Consider the following 19,296-nt stretch of genomic DNA (forward strand, 5'->3'; position numbering starts at 1 on the left):
CAGGGCCGAGGCGGTGTTTTGGGCCCTGTCGGAATTATTGGCCCCAGCGGAAGCGCAGTACGTACTTCACAGTATACTTATTGATGGCACAAACCTTACATAAGGTTTTTTTTTTTTTTTTTTCATCAACAACAATGACAGTTTTGAGTCTATGACAAACTGATGCGTTTTCGTACAAGTGGCATGAAGTAGTCTCCCCAAAAAAATTGCACATATTTTCATAAGTAGAAAAAACAATTTAGTCTCTTCAAAGAGCCTAATGTACATGTTTTTTTTTTTAAATCTCAATTAATAGTTTTAACTCTTTAGTGAATCTTGTTTTCCTAAACATGAAAGACAATTTTGAGTCTTCATCAAACCTAACAGATAGATAATTTATAGTCATTAAAGAACCAAACATCATATTTAGCCATCAAAAAACTAACACAAGTGTTGTCGTTGTCACATACAATTTTACTCCTCAACTAGAACATATTTTTGTAATCAATAAAAAATGATCAGTATAGTCTTCAAAGAACCTGATTGTGCGTATTTTCCTAAACAAAAGAAAATGTTGTCTTCAAAGAGTCGAATGTGTTTTCATAAACATCAATCACAATGTTACGCTTTTCATTTTTAAAGACAATTTCACGTTAACCACTCTAATGATGCAGTTTCCTAAATATACACATTTTCATAAAAATCAAAGACAAATTTGATTCGTGTTTTTGTAAACATCAAAGACAATGTAGGGACTTCGAAGAACATGAATTTACGGTAATCGATAAATGTAACATGCATGTTTTTTGTAAATAGAAAAGACAATTTAGTTTTCAACTAATCCAACTTTACGTAATGTTAATGTTACAATATAGTCTTCTAAAATCCTAAAACAGCCTTTTTTTGTAAACATCTATGACAATTTTGAATCTTCAGAGAATATAACGTGCTTATTCCTTTTTTACTCCGACGACCATTTTGAATCGTCAGTGAACCCCACATATGTTTGCCTAAACATAAAAGACAATTTATACTGAATATATTGATAGTTATCATGCATGTTTGTTTCCAGGGCCCCAGAGGAGAGAAAGGCAGCCGTGGTGCCATGGTAATTATTCTCTTAACTGAAACTAACAAATGAAATGTGTACGCACGTTGTGGCGTAAAACATCGCTGAACTTTTTTTCATTTTTTTTTGTCCAAACAGGGAGTACAAGGACCTAGGGTATGTTCTGCATGCTTTTTTTCTTGTAATTTTTCTGTTGACTTATAGAATAAAGGCTCATCCAGCCTGTGTGTTTTTGTCTTGGTTAGGGCGCTCCCGGACCTCGTGGACGCCGTGGCCCACCAGTAAGATTTTTTTTTTTTTTTTTACTTGAATTCAATTGAATCATCAGGTTTTTGTGTTCATTCTTTGTGTTCTTTTGCTTCCTCCTAGGGTCCCATGCGTGTCCCTCCATCATTTGTAAGATTGTTTTGCCTGATAGTAACATATGTCCACAGATAAGAAATGAAACCATAACGTGTTTTCCCCCTTCAGAAAGAGGATGGTCTTTTGCATATGGATTCACACAGCCAGCTCAGGAATGAGGTTCGTGAGTAACAACAACTATTACATTGCTCACATAAAGTTAGAGAAGAGAGAAATTTCAGGATGAACCGAGAACACAGCTCAATGCCTCAATATCCCAAATCATTTTTGAGTAGTGAATTTTGGGGTTGGTCGGTCCTCTAATCGGTAGCAGAGATTTACCCACTTGCTGTATCTTGTTAATAGAATAAGCTAGTGATGGACCTGCCCATGCTGGACCAGGGTGCAGAGATCTTCAAGACCCTCCACTACCTCACTAACCTGATCCAGAGCCTGAAGAACCCACTGGGCACCAGGGACAATCCTGCCCGCATCTGCAGGGACCTGCACAGCTGTGAACAAAAGTTGAATGACGGTATGCAAAGTTGTTAATTAAGATTCTAATGATGAATATAATTGTACACCCATGTTCACACTTTAATCATGTTTCAAACTGTTAAAACACGCTTAAACTTACCAAAACACACTTTTTAAAATGATCCTCAGCACTTGTTCCCAATCTTTTGTCACAAAAGGAAATTAATAGAATTTTTCCAAGTTCTTTTTTTTATGTTTTCCTCTAACTGGATACCTACTGCCAATTAGCTACAGAAAGCTAGCGAATAGATACAGCTAGCATTTATTTTGTCATTTCTCAAAATGGATGTTAATTAGGTGCTATTTGCTATTTAGCTAGCTACTGTAAGCTAGTGACTAGCTTGAGTTAACTGTCATTTTTGAATGTTTTCATAAAACACACAAATTAGTAGCTAATTGCTAGTTTGATACAGCTAGCTGGTTGTGAGTGTCGTTTTTGTAAATGTTCTCGAAATGGGCACCTCAATAGATGTGAATAATGTTAATAAATAGCTAGCTAGTTACTGATTAGTGCTTAGTGCCAGAAAAGTGGAAAGAGGGAATAAAAAAAACGTTTTACTAAGTTCTCCAAATAATAGACGATATACGTTTAAGTCACTCACAGGCAGTTCAAGTCCCCTGTAAAACAGACATATAAAAGAAAAGAAAATTGTTTATTTAAACGTCAAAATGTTCAACCAAACCATATATTTTTGTCCAACAAAAGTCTGCTAGTTTAATGCCAACTTAAAATGCAAAACGCCATAACTGGCTAACAGAATTGGCGTAGCTGTTGCTGTAATTATAAACCTTCAAACAACTGATACGGCACAGATTCAAACCAGGAACATTCTTGTTGCAAGGCTGCCATGCTCACCATTCTACCTCTGTTCCAATGCCAACTCAACGTTGTGTCATGATTTCAGGCACTTATTGGATTGACCCTAACGTCGGCTGCACGTCCGACACAATCGAAGTCTCCTGCAACTTTACGGGCGGTGGACAGACTTGCCTGAAACCAATAACTGTATCCAAGGTATCCGAAGACATACTGACACATGTCAATCAAGTGTACGGGATTGCATGGAGCTATTGCACACATGTTGTCTGTTTCTTTGCAGCCAGCAGTCAGCGTCGGCCGCGTCCAGATGAACTTCATCCACCTGCTGAGCGCCGAGGCGGTCCAGCACGTCACCATCCACTGCCTGAACGTCTCTGTCTGGAGCAGCAGCCAGCATTTACCAGCTTCCCGGGAATCCTCAGTGCGCTTCAAGGCATGGACCGGCGAGATATTTGAGGCCGGAGGAGAGCTGGAGCCCGATGTGGTGGAGGACTCTTGCTGGGTACGTCCTTGATCTCCTGGTCTTCATTCTCACTGCGTTTGTTACCAGGTGAAATGATAACGTCAAAGACAAATTACAGTCTAAATTGAGCCAGTGTGTTTTCTAAACCTCAAAGACAATGCGCCCTCAATTGCTTACCGTGACATTGATGCTAATTTCGTTAGCTCATCTATGGGGTTTTGCATTGAGTTTTAGCATTGAACTAGCAGACTGTGTTTGTGTTAGGTAATTGTGTAAAAAAAAACGTGTCATTCGCTTTGTTTTGGACATAGCAACACATAGAAGCTGAAATGTTATTGGACAAAACAGCGAACATTCAAATGCACTTACTGAAAGCAGTGCAGCTCCACCACAACTTGAAAGAGATGAGACTGTTGGGAATAATAGGTTAGGTTGGGTCAGTGCTAAACGTGTTTTCTTGTGCTTACAGATGAAAGACGGCCGCTGGCACCAGGCCCGGTTCGCGTTCCGCTCCCTGGACCCGTCCCTGCTCCCCGTGACCGACGTGATCCGTCTCCCCCAGACGGGCCCCGGATCACACTACCACCTGGAGATCGGTCCCGTTTGCTTCGTGTGAGTCGGGAAGGGTCATGTTAGTGGGATTCCCAATGGTCACCCCGCCACCAGCCCAGCCCAGCCTTCCCTCGCCAACCAGCTTGTGCCAACCTCTGATTGAGGGAGAGCAGATGAGAAGGAGCCGGGGGAGTTCTTGCACTAATATCCTCTCAATAGCTTCTTCCAGCTCTTCCGTGAAACAAAACAAAAAAAAAAAAAAATAGGCCTTCATCATCTCTCTGGAACGTTCCCAAGTGGAGGGACGCCTGGTGGGCCAAACAATCGGACCGGATTATCATCATAATTTATTTTTGTATACATTCCGTATACCACCTGGTTTTATTTTTGGCAGCAACAACAACAACAACAAAAAATCCATTCTAATATCCTATGAGAGAAAAATATAATAAAATAATGTACATATATGTATCTTATGATTTCCTTTCATACATGTTTATCTCATCTTCAAGTGCAATAGAAAAGGAGAAGATAATGTTACAGGTTGAATTGAAATGAGAGGGGCAGTGTGTTTTATTATATTTTATTTTGGTGCTCATCTCCTTCCATTATTTTTTTGGGGGGGGGGTTGTCTTTTTTTTCGGGAGGGGGGGGGGTTGTTTTATTTTTTTGCTCTGGCAGAAATCACATGTGTATTTATTATTAGTGTGCTCTCCAAAAGGGAGATTGTAAAACTCAGTGGTGTGAGAAAAGACTTATAGATGCCACTGATGTGAATATCTGCAGCTTTAGTAATTGAGGGGGAAAAAAGTATATATAAAATATGAAAATATATATATATGGAGGTTTTGTTCTCTTGTTAATTTCTTTTTATTTTTCGGGGTCCTTGCATCCACATTTTTTTTCTTTAATAGTAAATGAATGAAAGGTGCTAATAATTATGCTGTAATTACACCACTCTGCTCACACATTCTGTTGTTCATAGTGCAGGCTCGCTTGGATTAATTTAAAACAATAAAATAAACATTTTATATGTCAGTCATCCTCTTGGTTGTGAAAAGCTCTTAGGGATACAACTGCAAGCAGTATCAAGGAAGTTTTTTTTCCAAATATTTTTCCATTTCTTTGTAAAAAGCACCCCATGCAGCAGCTGTGTATGTAATAGTTAATACAAAAAAAAAAAAAAAAAAAATGTATGTTTGTATACCGCGGATCCCCATCCTTGCTAATTTAATTTTATTTAATTTGTGGAGCAGCAAATATCTCTGTCTACTCTCCTTGCAGAATAGCTTTTACACACACACACACACACACATATATGTGTATGTATATATATATATATATATATGTGTATATATATATGTATATATGTGTATCTATATATATGTATATATATGTATATATATGTATACACATATATGTATATATGTATATATATGTATATATATATATATATATATATATTTATATATATATATATATACATATACATATACATATATATATATATATATATATATATATATATATATATATATATACATATATATATATACATATACATATATGTGTGTGTGTGTGTGTGTTTTTTGTTCTTTGTTCTTGAACATTTTGTTCAAAATGTGTACATTTTGGGGTCCAGAGAACAAAGTTATTGCAATATAAATGTCTTTGTGTGTTTCTCTATGATAATCCACCATGTACTGTATCAGGTGCTATTCTATTACTTGTGTTTTTAAGGAAAAACAAAATGCAAAATATGTGAACTGTTTCTTCTTTTTTTTTTTTTTTTTTGTTTTGTTTATGTTTTGTAATTGTGTTGTAGACATGAAATCAAGCTGAGAAAACCTGACATTTTGCGCATGACAACCGAGCAAAAAGTGAATAAGGTTTTCCGTTTGCCTTTGTGAATACAACCAGCCTGTTTGGGAATATAATAACATTATTATGAAGTGAAACTATCTCACGCTGCAAACGTTATCGGTCTCTGCTCTCTACTTGGCGTTCCATTTGTTCAATAAAAACTTTCAGTTTTTTCGTGGCTGTTTGTGACGTTCTTACTCATTTATAAATACTAAAACATGATCTCGTCCAGTTCTACTCTGAGAAGTCTACACCCACCTGTTCACATTTTAATAAAATGAGACCAAGATAAATCCTCTCCCAAACATTTCCTTTATTAATGTGACCTATTACCTGTACAACACAATAGAATTTTTTTTGAGGGGAAGTAAAAACAAACAACTTTGATAATGTGGTTGCACAAGAGTGCACACATTCAGAAGTAACTAATCACACTCAAACTAAGGTTAAAAGAGAGTCAACATATGCCTGCCTCTGATAAATCCCAAATAAAGTTTAGATGCTCTCGTTGTCACATTTTACAGCACAAGTTGTACCTTGCTGTAATACACAGTATCGACACTCAAGGTCGCCATTGTTGACGGATTGACCTGACGACCGACAAAGCGAGCCAACGTCCAGCGAACATTAGAATTAAAAGTTATATTTTGTAAAGCCAATTCCACTATAACTTTGTCGCGAGAAGAACGCAAAATGCCACATGACTGATGATGAAAGAGAAATGATTTTTTCTTTGACAGCCAATTTGTTTTTCAAGCTGCCACGAACCGCCCATAAATGTTTGTTTTGGCCAATAGCTCGTCGACAGTATCCACCCAGTTACACGACGCGTTCAAGAACACTCACACTTTCATATATAACCAAAACGAGCGATTGAATGAAGGCAAATTCCAACAATGTAAATTGTGTATTACAGATAAAAACCAACTATGTTATTAAATATTTGTAATTCTGCTTCATTGCAGTTAAAATCGCTCTTGCTGTCGTGAATCTCGCTGTTGTTAGAGATTGTCCGACATACTCTGAGGGCACCGCCGGCTTCCAACGCGCACCACGGTGACGTCATTTGTAGCATGATGGCGGTAGCCTGGACTATTTTGAATACCGTCCCGCTTTTCCAACATTAAACGGGCACATTTGGACACTGAAAATGCCACGCCACGGCTCGGAGAGCACCAACTAAACCACAAATACTACCATGGACTCGGTGATGGGCGACGACCAGACGCTCCCCGTTGACTTGAACGGAAGGTAAAAAGAAAGAAAGAAAAAAAAGTCTGCAGCTTAGCCGGCTAATGATTAGCACGTCTGCGCTTTGGCACTTGGGGGCGAGGCTCGGCCAGCTAAACCTAACCAAGAGTAATTTCAAGTTGCTTGGGCTCCGTCTATCAGCTAGATACATATTGAGACTTTATTCTGTATTTCAGTGTATATTGAGCCGTGTTTCGTGTGCCACGTACTGATAGCTACGGATAGCCTCTTGCGTACTTTTCAAAGGACTTTTTTTTCCTCTCGCAAACTTCCATGTAGAGCTTTTTAGCCTAATAACTACAGTTGGTAAAATTGATCGATACCAATACCACGTGACAGTAATCCCGTTATTATGTGAGTAATACTGATGTTATTCCTGATGTCCGAGCTACGAACGTCAATCATACAGGGCCAGGTGCTGATTGGCTGGCACCTTTGCGCACGACTACGGAAATAATGGGAGGACAGACATATACATGAGATGCCTCATTGATCGCCGAATCGTACGTTAACGTCGCCCCCATATTGAATGTGGTAACGCGACTCGATGAATTGCTATTGTCCGTAGTTAGGTACAGATTCAATACAACTTTAAAACGATTTTTAAAAATCTGCCAAATGTAAACCTCATTGGTCTTTATTGACACACACGCACACGAACACTAAACGTCAAGTCTACATTTTATGATGTTTTTTTTAAACACAGATTTAATATTTACAATTAGTATTTGAAAGATCATCATCATTATTACTGTGTTTACATTAATTCATTGGTAGCAGTAAACGTGTGAAATCACGAAATGCATGTTGTCAATTTTCTTATTCTTACGTGAACGGTGTTTCCACGTTACAGACATCGCATTAACGTGAAAATTATTTTTTTTTCCCCAAAATTGGACATACGTGTTTTTCACAGGACAGCAGCGATGTGCTGTTTTGGTATATATCACAAACAACGCTGATGTCCGAAAACCTCCTTTGTCAAAGTTTGTTCGATTTTGTATTTTTTGCTAAAATCTGCTATTGTTCAGTCACCACATTTTGTCGAATTGTTGACTAATGTAAAGTGTAAAAGTGTTTGTGTGCGCGCGTGTGAGAATGTTTGTTTGAAGAAGCAGCATTAACCTTGTGCACGTAATATGTTGCTTCATTATGTTTTTGTAAAGTGTAATTTTTATTTATCCAGATAAGGCAAATGAAGAACCTCTTTTGAAATGCCGACCTGGCCGCAAAGAGTGAAACAGGGCAAAACTAAAAGCAAATACGAATAATGCCATCTCTAAGGCGCCATTTTGAATTCATTTTTTTATTTCTTATTTTTTTATGCAAAACATGTAGTAATAAAAAGTTTTTTGGGGGGGTTGGAGTGGATTAATTGAATTTCATTAGGGAATTTGAATCAATTGAGGCACCATCTTGGTTCGGGGAAAAATTAAACCCAGAAGTACTTATATTAATTTTCGGGTCACATCTGCCACATCCAATATGGCGGACACTGCCATTTTTGCAGCAGAGGGCCAACCCACTGCGTATCCGTCTCCACCTCCTCGCACAGTAACATCCACAGTGGTGCACTTACTTGTCATGTTGCTTGTCGCCCTCCTGCTTACTTGCAGCGACATTGGGGAGAGCGGAGTGCGGCGTCCCGGTAGGTGAAACAGCCTCATTTAACCTTGCTTTACTGCTACAGCTACTGCTGCTGTGCTAGTGTACTGTTGTGCTTATAGCCCCATAGATCCTCCTGCTGCGTGTATCTAACCCAAGCATCCCTAACCTTGGGTTTTGGGAGGGCATCCAGGTGGCGAGCGTGCCGCCGGTGTAATCCAAGATGTTAGCTGATAGGCGCGGCGTGAATTACGACAAATTGTGCTGCCTTTTGAGGGACTGGCGGTGACTCGGATAAACTGGTGGGAAAGCGGACGAGTGGTTAGCAGAAAGGCGAAAAAGAGGAAGTCAGTGTTGTGTTGTGTTGTTTCTTGTTTGGGACTGGTTAGCATGGATGCTTCTGCCAAACTGTGTCAGTAACAGGGACTCTCTGCCGCCTACTTTATACTAGTACGGCTGCATGCGTAGTGATGAAGGCTGTTTCGGGTCTTGTTTTGTTGTTTGCTGAAATCTGTCACATGCACTGGTACACTTCCTCTTCATTTGCACAGGAAGTGTGCAATGACATCTTTGAAGTCTTACTGTGTGTTTTATGTCAAAGTTTCTGTAACGTTTCCATGGGAAGCTAAAATGGGGAATTATCAAATATGTTCCATGCGATTTATGACAATTATCGGTGGATTGGAGGTAATTTCATGGAAATGTATCATATCCAAGCATGAATGTAAACACTTTGTTTTGTCATAAGCAGACATGCATGCCAAATAATCGAATGCTGGATAAAGTACACATGAGTAATACTGTGTACATTTATAGGAGTAAAATAAGCACAATTAGCAGCACATATGTTGCTGAAATATGAGATCTTATTAATTACATTCTGGACGGTTGCAGTACTTTTTGAATACCGGCAACACAACGTATGCGCTCAATGATTGTTTTGGATTTAAAAAGAAGTGCTGCCTCTTGGATGCACTTGATTGGGGTTTTGGGGTCTCGCCTCATTATTATTATTATTGCAGTGTCCAGAAGTAGTCATGTCACAAACTATGCAGAGTAATATAAGCTCATAGTCACCAGTATAAAAAATGAGAATTGTTTTAAAAGAGCGTGTTGTTGTGACAGATGCTTGAGTCAGCCTCGCATCATGTTATTAGTTCACCGGGGGTCAGGTGTCAAGGGTCACGAGTGAGAAAGCAAACACTTGAGCCAAAGCCAGTCTAACCAAGAATTAAGTCGCTTTTTTGTGTGTGTGTGTGTGTGTGTGTGTAATTCCCAGTGGAGTATGTAAGCACATTGTGTTGTTGAGCTTGTGTAGATGACGTTTCTCGCCAAAGTTGTTTTTTTTTGGGGGGGGGGGGGGGGGGGGGTGAAGTGACACCATCACAGTGGTCTCATCACAGTGCTCTTCTTGTCCTCGCACCAAAGCAAAGTGGCTTGTGTTTTCTGTCTTGAATTTGAGAGCTCGGCTGCCACCGGCACATGCTGTGTCTGTGGCACACTGCGAGAGCGAGCGAGCGAGCGAGCGAGCGAGAGCTGAGCCATGTAAATGAAGCAGAGAGTCATTCTTGAGCTATTTCTGGAGAGTGTCCGTAGGGCTGTTTGCAAGCGGCCAGCGTGAGTAACGCGTAAACACCACTCGGTTGTCTTTTAAAAACAATAAAAAGCGCTGCTCTCTACGCGGCTGTGATGTGATGCAGCAACTCGGTGATTGGCCGCCTATCGATTCAGCTCACCAAATGATTTTATGATTTTATCCGCAGCTGCAGCCTCCCGGACTCGATAAATGCTGGCGACCACTCCACAACGGGCGTCATGACAGGTACGGCAAAGCTTCCCTTTTTTTGGGAGTTGATGTTGTGTTCCCCTTGTGTGTTCATTAACACCGCCGCTGTTGTCATCCGTTTCCAAACATGAGCAAAGCGATCAGCCGCAAGAGTCTAATTAGGCGTCTCCCCGATGATTCTCTCATCGAGTAACTTGCAAATGTGACAAGGACGCAGAGTATAGAGGCTGCCTTTACAAAGGCCACCGTTTTGATTGATGCTGAAGAGAGGTTCCGTGGATATAAAAGGGCCACAAAAAAGTTTTGAAACAATTCTTGGTCTTCTTTATAACATCACAAAATTCAAATTACTCAAAAAAAAATTGAATTAATCTTAAAAAATGATTAAGCGCAAAGGCCTAATTCAGCTATTGCAAAAGCCAAAACATGTGTTGAATCATAAATAAAATATAGCAGAGGTGCCCGATAGGTCGATGGCTATTGACTGATCGATCGCAACCATTACTTACATTGGGAGTCAACATTTTTGTTGCAGACGAGCTTCAGATGCACTTATGTTTGTAAGAAAGAGGGGGAAAAAAAAAAAAAAAGGAGAGAAGCAGTCTTTGGTCAGGATGGGCGTGAATGCTGCTAATACCAGCCACTCAACTACTGATAGTTGAGGCAAAAACAAGTCAGTCTTCCTCACCTGTAGTTGGCTCTACACGGTGGCAGTTTGACACATCGGTGAGTTAACCGACGTGTGTCAGAAAGAAAGTAATTGTCTGAACTTTGATGGATCAAAAGTACTAGTTGTATTGGTACTCTGTATTGTTGAGTACTCGAGTAAATACTCACGCTGCTATCGGTCTGAAAAAAAAAAAGTGGTATCAAAATTCCCTAATCTTTCGTAAAGGTCATCATGACGGAGCTGTTACTGTCAGCCTTTCAATGTGCATATAAGGAGATGGCGTTTCCAAAAGTATTTGTCTAAATCTAACAGGCTGGAGTCAAGCATGATGGTGGGGAAAACATTCTAGAAGCCCCGGGCCGTGTGTGACTATTGCTTTCTTGTTGTCTCAACAGCGCCGTCCTGTCCAGGCAAGATGTCCCCCATTAAAGCCCTTACCATGAAGGACTATGAAAATGTAAGTGTTTTTGGATTTGCAGTAATTGGTTTCCGAGCTAGCTAGTTAGCCCAGTTAGTTGGTTAGATTACACAAAAACTGAACTTTCTTGGTGAGTTGGTAAGTCAAAATCTACATGGCACAAGATCCTTAGTTAGTCCCCATATCCATTTGCCTCCATTGTCCATTGACTGTTGCATCCAAGATGCATTGCGTTATAGTCAACCTGAGTCGCACTAAACCATTTATGGACATTTGCTGCAGAGGAGATGTAGGAGGCTGTGTGAGGCATGCTGACCCTCAGACATGTTGGCCTGAGCTGCCTGGCTGCCGGTTGCATGATGAGATGTTTTACGGGCTGGAAGGGAGCAGACTGCATCCCCATCCCCCAACCTCAGCCCCCACCTCCCATTTCCAGATGCGTGCTACTCACAGCCCCGCGGCACAATGATGCACATTTGGCCTGGCTCGCACATGCAAGCATGATGAAGGCCTTCATTCATTTGAATAGCACGGACAAACGTACAGTTGTTCTGTGCACGTGAGTCACGGCGTTTTAGTCACATTATTGGTTTTACCATTCTTTTTGAACTCAAGACATTTGGATGAGGGGCAACACCAACAGAAGAACTTTGTGGTCATAACGTGCTAATGTGGTTTTTTTTTTTGTTTGTTTGTTTTTTGTCCACAGCAAATCACTGCGCTGAAGAAGGAGAACTTCAACCTGAAACTGCGCATTTACTTCATGGAGGAGCGCATGCAGCAGAAATGCAGCGACTCCACAGAGGACATATTCAAAACGGTGGCAAAACAAAATCTCCATGCCTGCGTTCATGTTCTCACTGTAGTTTGCTTTAAAACTGACACATAAACTAAATACAAACATTGTTTAAACACCAAAATGTTCAAACACAATAACAAAAGAACACTAGCTTAATGCTAACATTTGAAGCAAAACACCATAGATGAGCTAATGGAAATTAGCATCGCTGGTAATGATAAACTGCGACTTTAAGACACTCAGAGCATCACATACTGTATATTAAACACCATACTATTGTACTAAACCATACAGTACCACATTACCTATAGGCATTTATTTTCTATGCTTTATTGGTGACCTTTTCTGCTGCTTATTCTTTTAACTATGCCACATCTCCACCTGCTAGAGCTCAGTGTGGCACTACACTCAAAGCGCACACAACTCTATATTCGGTCTTGTGTCTGAACTGTAACCACCCATGAAAAACAATGACTTATTTAAAAATCGGTGTTATTAGCAGGGCTCCACTCTAGTCCCTTCGTAACAGTGACATTAGCGCCTTCAGACAATGCTATTGTGCCAAAATCACCCATGTGTGCACATGAAAGTAAATAGTTAAGTCTTTGGGTTGCCACAATAGAATAAATGTTGTCTCTTCACAGAACATTGAGTTGAAAGTGGAACTGGAGTCCATGAAGAGAGACTTGGCAGAGAAGCAGGAGCTGCTCGTGTCTGCGTCGTAAGAGCTTCGCCTCCATCCAGGTTTGTAAAATCCGATACATAGTGATGAGCTCGGCCTCGTCTGCGAATTCTTTGGCAGCAAAGCGCTGGAGAGTCTGGCTGGTCGGGAAACGGGTGAGCCCCAGCGCGTCAGAGAACAAGCGCAGCGAGACATGGACGCGCTGCGCGACTCATTCAACAAGAGGATCGCGGAATTGGAACAAGTGAGTCCAACAAGCCAGGCATTTGCAAAGCACATTACCGCCACCTGTAGGACGGGAGTGGGACAATAGTAATTATTCCACAAATGTGTTTTCTGTGTCTTTCTCGCATCAGTGCCTTCAAACAGCTGAAGACGAGGTGGAGAAGATGGCGGCCATCGCTGAGCAAGAGAAGCTCAAAAACATCAACATGGAGAAACGGCTCCAATTCGTGGACCTGCTCGGCCCCGTCGCCCCCTCGCCCGCTGGGACCCTGCAAGACCTGCAGCTGGCCCTGCAGGAGAAGGAGAAGTAAGCATAAAGAGAAAGGCTGACTCTCACTTGCGGGTTTGGAGATGTCTTATTGTTGTTTTCACCCTCAGCATCATCGAGCAGCTGAAGATCACGTTGACGAACCAGGAAGCGCAGATCCGTCAGAGCAACGACAGACACAGAGAGATGGACGCGCTCTCATCTGATCGGGTCAAACAGATGACGGATGAACTTCAGGTATGACTTTCTTATGAAGGCCTGATGTCACTGCTCGGAGTCCATTTGCCGTCACGCCAATTGTGTTTGTTTTGACACCCAGGCCCTGAGGGACGAACTACTCAGAGAAAAGGACAAAATAAAACCTCACCACCAGGTTGGTGCTTTTTCAACACAGTACATCTTTTTTTATTATTATTGTTTATTTATCTATTTTTGCCTTGACCCTGCAGGCCAGTGAATGAAATCTCTTTGCGTCTTTGTGTCAGCCCGTTACGTAACTCTCCTCTGTTCTACTTTAAATCAAAGGCTCAGCGTCAGTTAAGTCAGTGAAAGTTCACCATATAATGCACTGTACCATTGATGTTGTAATGGAAAGCGGCATTGATGTCATGGTATTCATAAACTGTCAAACAACTGCTACTTTGATGCAAACAAACAGAGCATAGAATAATACTCAAAAGCATACAGTATATATGTTGGGGTCCTTTTCTGCCTCTTAATTAGCGGTGCGGCAAATTTGGCCCAGAGGGGCAGCAACGCATCTGACCGCTCTGTAACATCTTACGAGCTCTCACTACTTTGCACATAGAACATGGTGAACTCGTCACGGCCCCTCATCAGGTCTTGGCGGCAGGTCCCCGGTCACAGAGTTAAAACCGGATTACCAGGCTGTCTGGAGTCGGTTATTTATGGCCGTCCATATTTGCTGAAAAGAAGCCGAGCTCACCACTAGGCATCCACCAGTTTGTGTGTAGCATGGCTTGCCCGACTTGGTGTGTGTCAAACAGAGATGGGGTCACCAGAGGCTCTTCCGGTGGACTCCTCTGGATTGAGGTGTAATGGGATATAATGTGACTACGGCGATTGCTTGAGGACACCTCGCATAAGTGGATTTTTTTAGATGCGCTGCCAGAGCCAATGCACACCTAGGACGAGGAATCGGCTGGTCCAGTCTCCAGCGGTCCCCTGCCGTCTACGGAGCTGATCGTATATATTTGCAATCCATCATCCGGAGGGAGCTTTTTGAGAGGTGGGCAGGCGTCGGTCGTGACAAAGATTACTACAGTAGCCTCAGAGGATTTGACCTGATCGACTGCGTTGGATGTGAGCGGAACAGAGGCAGGAGCAGGGATTATTCAAGGCTTAGGGCTTAAAGTGCTCTGTAATCATTCATTCTTCCGTGCTTTGCACAATGATGGGTCGCTCTTCCGTGGCTGGCAGGCAGTGGATCTTTAGCAATGGGAATTTTGGATCTCTTTTACGTGGACAAATGTGAAAGACGACATGAGGGACTCGTGTCGCATATGCAACGGCCGTCTGGTTGGCAACCAGTGTCGCTGGATCTTCAGCTCGTCCGCAAAGAGGAAACTGCAGATCATTTTGTCTCACGTGCTCGGCCGCGAGGTGACCCGCGACGGCCGCGGCGAGTTCCTCTGTGGGAAATGTGTATTCCAGCTAGAGAAGGTGATACAGTGCGACGTGAACCTCAGCCAGCTGCAGGAACAGCACAACAGCCAGGTGCAGAAAATACAAGCGGAGAAAGCCCACCTGATCCAGTGCATCATCCACGTCTACAACAAACACAACCCCAACCAGGAAAAGAGCGACGAGGAGAGCGTCCGCTCAAAACCTCCCCTCAGATCATCCGGGGCGGCCAGTTTTGACGACGAGGCCGTGGGTCTGCTCCCCGATGACGTGCAATCGCCGAGGTCGAGTGGCAATAGTCAGCGCATGAGGAGATGCGTGAGTCTGGATCGACTTGTGGGCAAAGGATCGTTCCCTGGACGTTCAGGTCTCAAGAAATGGAAAATGGGATCAACTGTGGGGCTGGACGGACCAATGAAGAGCTTTGGTTTGCGGGGCTCGCGCGGCAGCTCTCAGAGCATGTACCTGGACCTGGTCCACTACAAGGGCGCGTTTCCTAGGTCCGGATTCAAAGGCCGTTCCGCATCCATGCAATCCCTCAATCGAGACTTTGACACTCCAGAAACCACGCCACGTAAGACAAAAGTCAGAGAACCTAAGACATTTGTCTACAGAACCGCTGCCACTGACGATCCGGTGGGAAAGGCTCAAGCTAAAATGCTCCTTCGCAGATCCTCGCGGCAGCCTTCCGTCATCTCTGACTTGATCCAGCTACTGCGCTGCCTCAGTAAGCAAGGAGTTTCAGTCCCGGCTGGGAGCCGCATCCCTGTCCTGAAGACGTTCAGTGTCGGCCATCTCCACGCATGTAACAAGCGAGTGCGCAGAGAGGCTCAGTGGAAGTCGCTACATGACCTAACAGAAGAATTCGATGATCGATACATGCCTGCCGCAGCGGAGGTAGTTCTATGTTGCAGTCCAGCTGGGCAGACTGTCACTGGTGGTAAATATGACTGGAAATTAAGGGTGATATTGATCTTCCCTCTTCTTCTTTTGTTTCCCAAATCTGCCGAGTAGAGCGAGGTTCATCGACTGGAGTCCATCAACAAGATGCTGACTGAAGAGCTCACCCAGGCAAAAAGTGCCCATGAGAACCTGACAAAGACACTGGAAGAAACCCAGAGTGAAACCAAGGTACGGTGAGGTCCAGAATAGGTGAAAATCTGCAATATATAGAAAGACAATATTTTAAATAGTATACTTTAAACATATTCTGGCTTACTAAAAAAAATTGTTAAAATACGTAGTTTCTTAGCAGCTGATTTTACTGTCCCGCTCGCACAGTTCTTCAAATAGGACGCATTGTGTGCTTGCTTCAAACTGTCTGTTAGTCCCTGTTGAGGCTTCCTGTAAAATATGACCCATAAAACAAAAGAGAAGTAAACGTTGAGTATTTAAAAAAACAAATCAAACACACAATTTTTCTACTGAAAGTCTGCTAGCTTAATGCCAACCTAAAGTGGGAAACACCATAGACAGGATAACAGAAATTAGCATTGATGCTGTGTTATATTTTCCTCTTTTCTCTGCAAATAGAAAACTACTGTATAATTCGAGGTTAGTTGGTGACCTTTTTACTCCTCTTGCTCTTGATTATGCTGCATCACGCCCAGTAGACCTCGTTTGCAGCAACGTGAATGCAAAGACTCAAAATTCTGATTGACCTGTTTACTGCAAAATAAAAAGCCATCGCTTGAAAATCAATAGTTACACAGGGACACGATCAATGAACCGTGGGGGAACACTGTACACTGAGATGGCATTTCAAGCTGCTTTTTGGTTTTGTCTTTCTCCATAAAAGGTCTTAAATAATGTTTGTGCACAGATGCTGTCAGGAAGGCTGGACAAGAGCGAGAATGACCTCCACACAGAGAAGAAAAATGGGCTAAAGCGAGACAAAACCATCCAAGGGCTCACGCAGGTCATCAGAGAAAAAGAGAAAGAGGTGAGACTTTTAAAGACAAACTTATTTGGAAGCACACATTTTATTTTGCCACTGCGTCACACTGTGCACTTGGCTTTGCACAGATTGCAGAGTTGTGCCATGAGATCGAGGACCGGGATGATGCTCTTGCCAAAGCCAGGGAGACAGCGCACAAAGCTCAGATGCAAAAATATCAGGCAAGTTGTGTCTTTTCTAGCCACGGAGGACTTTGTGTGACCATGAAAACCTTTGATTTCAGTAACAGTGTCTTGCATTTTTTTCCTCTAGGGAGCTGAGGAGCACCAAAGTCTATTAATGGCCAAGCAAACAGAGCTGATCCAGCTCCAGGGCGAGCACCACGCCAAAGTGCTCCAAGCCCAAAAGATGCAGCGGGCCCTGGACAGGAGGGAGCAGGAGCTGGCTGACTTGCAGCAGGCGAAGGAGCAGCTGGAGGTGGAACTGGAAGACCTGCAGCAGCAGAAGAAGAAGGGAGATAAAGCCTTGAATGTGAGACTTCAATTCAAAAAAAACAAATTGTCCATCCCACTCGCAATAGGCAAAAATCTGTGACATAGAAAGATTCTGATGTTGATTTTCAAGCAAACCATATTGTTTCGTCAAATGCGAAACACCATGACGGGCTAATGGAAATTGGCAAACGACGGAACAGCAACACATACAAACATAGCATACAATAATACTCACATGCATGGATTCTCGCTGCCCTTTGGGAACAATGAATAGTACTGTAGCTTGGTAGGGGGCCTTCTCTGCCTGTTTGTTTCGCACTTAATTGCTCTGTATCAACATCCAGAAGAGCCCAGTACTGGCACAACTTGATTGACTTAAGGACCCGTCGGTGTGTTGTAAAAAGACATTAAAAATACTGTATGTATCGCAGAAAATCTACGGTATAATGCAGGGTGCAAAAGATAAGCCGTGACCTAGCATGGGTTCACTGCGTTCAAATATTGTCCTCCCCCAGGACCTCAACAACCAACTGAAAAAGCTAAGTGATGAAATTGGGGAGAGGGAAAGTTCTCTGGAGCAGCAGTACCAGGAGCTGTTGGACCAAACCAAAAGAAAAGTGCACGGCCATGAAGTCACCATCCAGCGGCTAACGCTCACCTTGGCCGATAAAGAGCAGCAGTTACAGGTGACACAACAGTGGTGATCTAAATTTAAAAACAAATCAACACTTTTTTTTTTTTTTTTAACTGGTTGAGCGTTTGTTCTTTTAGGAGTACATAAACATGGTCAGAGATTTTGAGCAAAACAAGAGTCCGGCAGGAAACGAGGGCATGCTCGCTAAGATGTGCCAAAGGCTGAAAGGAAAAGAAAAAGCGCTGGAGGTGAGCATTGTTACTAAATCTTGCTTTTTTAAAAAAAAATAATTTTCACTGGTGCTTAGAGATACGAGTTAACGTTTACGACTGAGTCTGCTAGCTTAATGGTAGTGCTAACATACTACGGATATTTGAACACCAACAGTGAAACAACATATGCAGACGGATAATATAGCAATACTCACAGGCATATATTCTTTATCCTCTACGAAGGATGGCTAACAATACTGCCGTACCATCTATATCTGTGTTCGTTTAGGTATTCTGTATTGTACTGCTCCCAAGTGGCTAAGGAGCAGCACAATGTCCATGATTTGAGATGCGAATGTTTTGAGTTGAAAGGGTGGTCAAGTAATGAATTAAACTGGTGTGTTGAGGCACAGTTGTATTCATTTCTTGACTGTTTTCCCCACTGCCGTCTCACAGCAAGCTCTGGATGAGAGATTTGCAGCCATCGAAGAGAAAGACAACGAAATCCACCAGCTGCAGTTGTCGCTCAGGGAGAAGGAGAGAGACCTGGAGAGGCTCAAGAACTTTCTGTCGCACAACGAAGAAACTATTAACGTGAGTAGATGAAAGTTAGATTTAGTGCTGGTCTTCTTTCAGATAAATCGCTGACAAAAGATGTGACCAAGACAAAACGCTCATAAAAAAAGCAAAACATCTCACCATGTCATAGCTAGCAAGACTTGAATTTGACATATGCATTTATTTTCCAATGGAAATAAATTAACAATTGTGACTAGTTATTAAGTATATACACACAATTAAAAAGTCAATTTTACTTAATATTACCCCTTAAAAGCATTGCATTTTTCCTGCTCAGAGTTTTGATAGCCTGATCAAGGAGAAGGATGTGGAACTGCAGCACCTTGCAAACACACTAAAGAACTTGCAGAGGGCCAAGCAAGAAATGGAGGACAACCTAAACAGGTCGCTGAGAGAGAAAGACTCCATCATCAGCCAGCTGCAGCTCTCCCTCAACGGCAAGACCAAAGATTTGGAGGTCAGTCCAGGGACTCGACCCGGTAACACGCTAATGGCTAACGCCTGAGC

At 42.3% G+C, this 19,296-nt stretch overlaps 2 protein-coding genes across 9 annotated transcripts in view; both read left to right on the forward strand.

Moving 5' to 3' along the window:
* LOC147135830 (uncharacterized) overlaps positions 1-4,363 on the forward strand; it is a 65,981-nt gene extending 61,618 nt beyond the window's left edge. The window contains exons 52-61 of the mRNA XM_086053895.1: positions 4-57; positions 1,052-1,087; positions 1,187-1,204; positions 1,294-1,329; positions 1,418-1,444; positions 1,520-1,570; positions 1,757-1,925; positions 2,833-2,942; positions 3,028-3,249; positions 3,680-4,363. Coding sequence (XP_085910021.1) covers positions 4-57; positions 1,052-1,087; positions 1,187-1,204; positions 1,294-1,329; positions 1,418-1,444; positions 1,520-1,570; positions 1,757-1,925; positions 2,833-2,942; positions 3,028-3,249; positions 3,680-3,826 — 870 coding nt within the window. The 3' untranslated portion in view covers positions 3,827-4,363. The remainder of the gene's footprint in view (positions 1-3; positions 58-1,051; positions 1,088-1,186; positions 1,205-1,293; positions 1,330-1,417; positions 1,445-1,519; positions 1,571-1,756; positions 1,926-2,832; positions 2,943-3,027; positions 3,250-3,679) is intronic.
* Positions 4,364-6,499: 2,136 nt separating this feature from the next.
* The window catches only part of cdk5rap2 (CDK5 regulatory subunit associated protein 2), a 43,359-nt gene continuing 30,562 nt past the window's right edge, over positions 6,500-19,296 (forward strand). For 3 of the 8 annotated variants that reach the window (XM_086052913.1, XM_086052915.1, XM_086052912.1), the window contains exons 1-9: positions 13,862-15,870; positions 15,988-16,104; positions 16,796-16,915; positions 16,999-17,095; positions 17,187-17,401; positions 17,880-18,050; positions 18,136-18,246; positions 18,667-18,804; positions 19,067-19,246. In XM_086052913.1, coding sequence (XP_085909039.1) covers positions 14,833-15,870; positions 15,988-16,104; positions 16,796-16,915; positions 16,999-17,095; positions 17,187-17,401; positions 17,880-18,050; positions 18,136-18,246; positions 18,667-18,804; positions 19,067-19,246 — 2,187 coding nt within the window. In that variant the 5' untranslated portion in view covers positions 13,862-14,832. Of the gene's footprint in view, positions 6,877-8,492; positions 8,525-10,072; positions 10,099-10,244; positions 10,304-11,332; positions 11,395-12,064; positions 12,176-12,798; positions 12,876-12,956; positions 13,081-13,192; positions 13,369-13,439; positions 13,567-13,648; positions 13,703-13,861; positions 15,871-15,987; positions 16,105-16,795; positions 16,916-16,998; positions 17,096-17,186; positions 17,402-17,879; positions 18,051-18,135; positions 18,247-18,666; positions 18,805-19,066; positions 19,247-19,296 lie in introns of those variants that run through there. The other 5 variants (XM_086052911.1, XM_086052914.1, XM_086052918.1 and 2 more) reach the window with 4 other exon arrangements.

This window comes from Filicampus tigris, chromosome 15 (genome assembly GCF_054856515.1).
Source record: "Filicampus tigris isolate MCC_2025a chromosome 15, RoL_Ftig_1.0, whole genome shotgun sequence".
Classification (NCBI taxonomy): Eukaryota; Metazoa; Chordata; class Actinopteri; order Syngnathiformes; family Syngnathidae; genus Filicampus; species Filicampus tigris.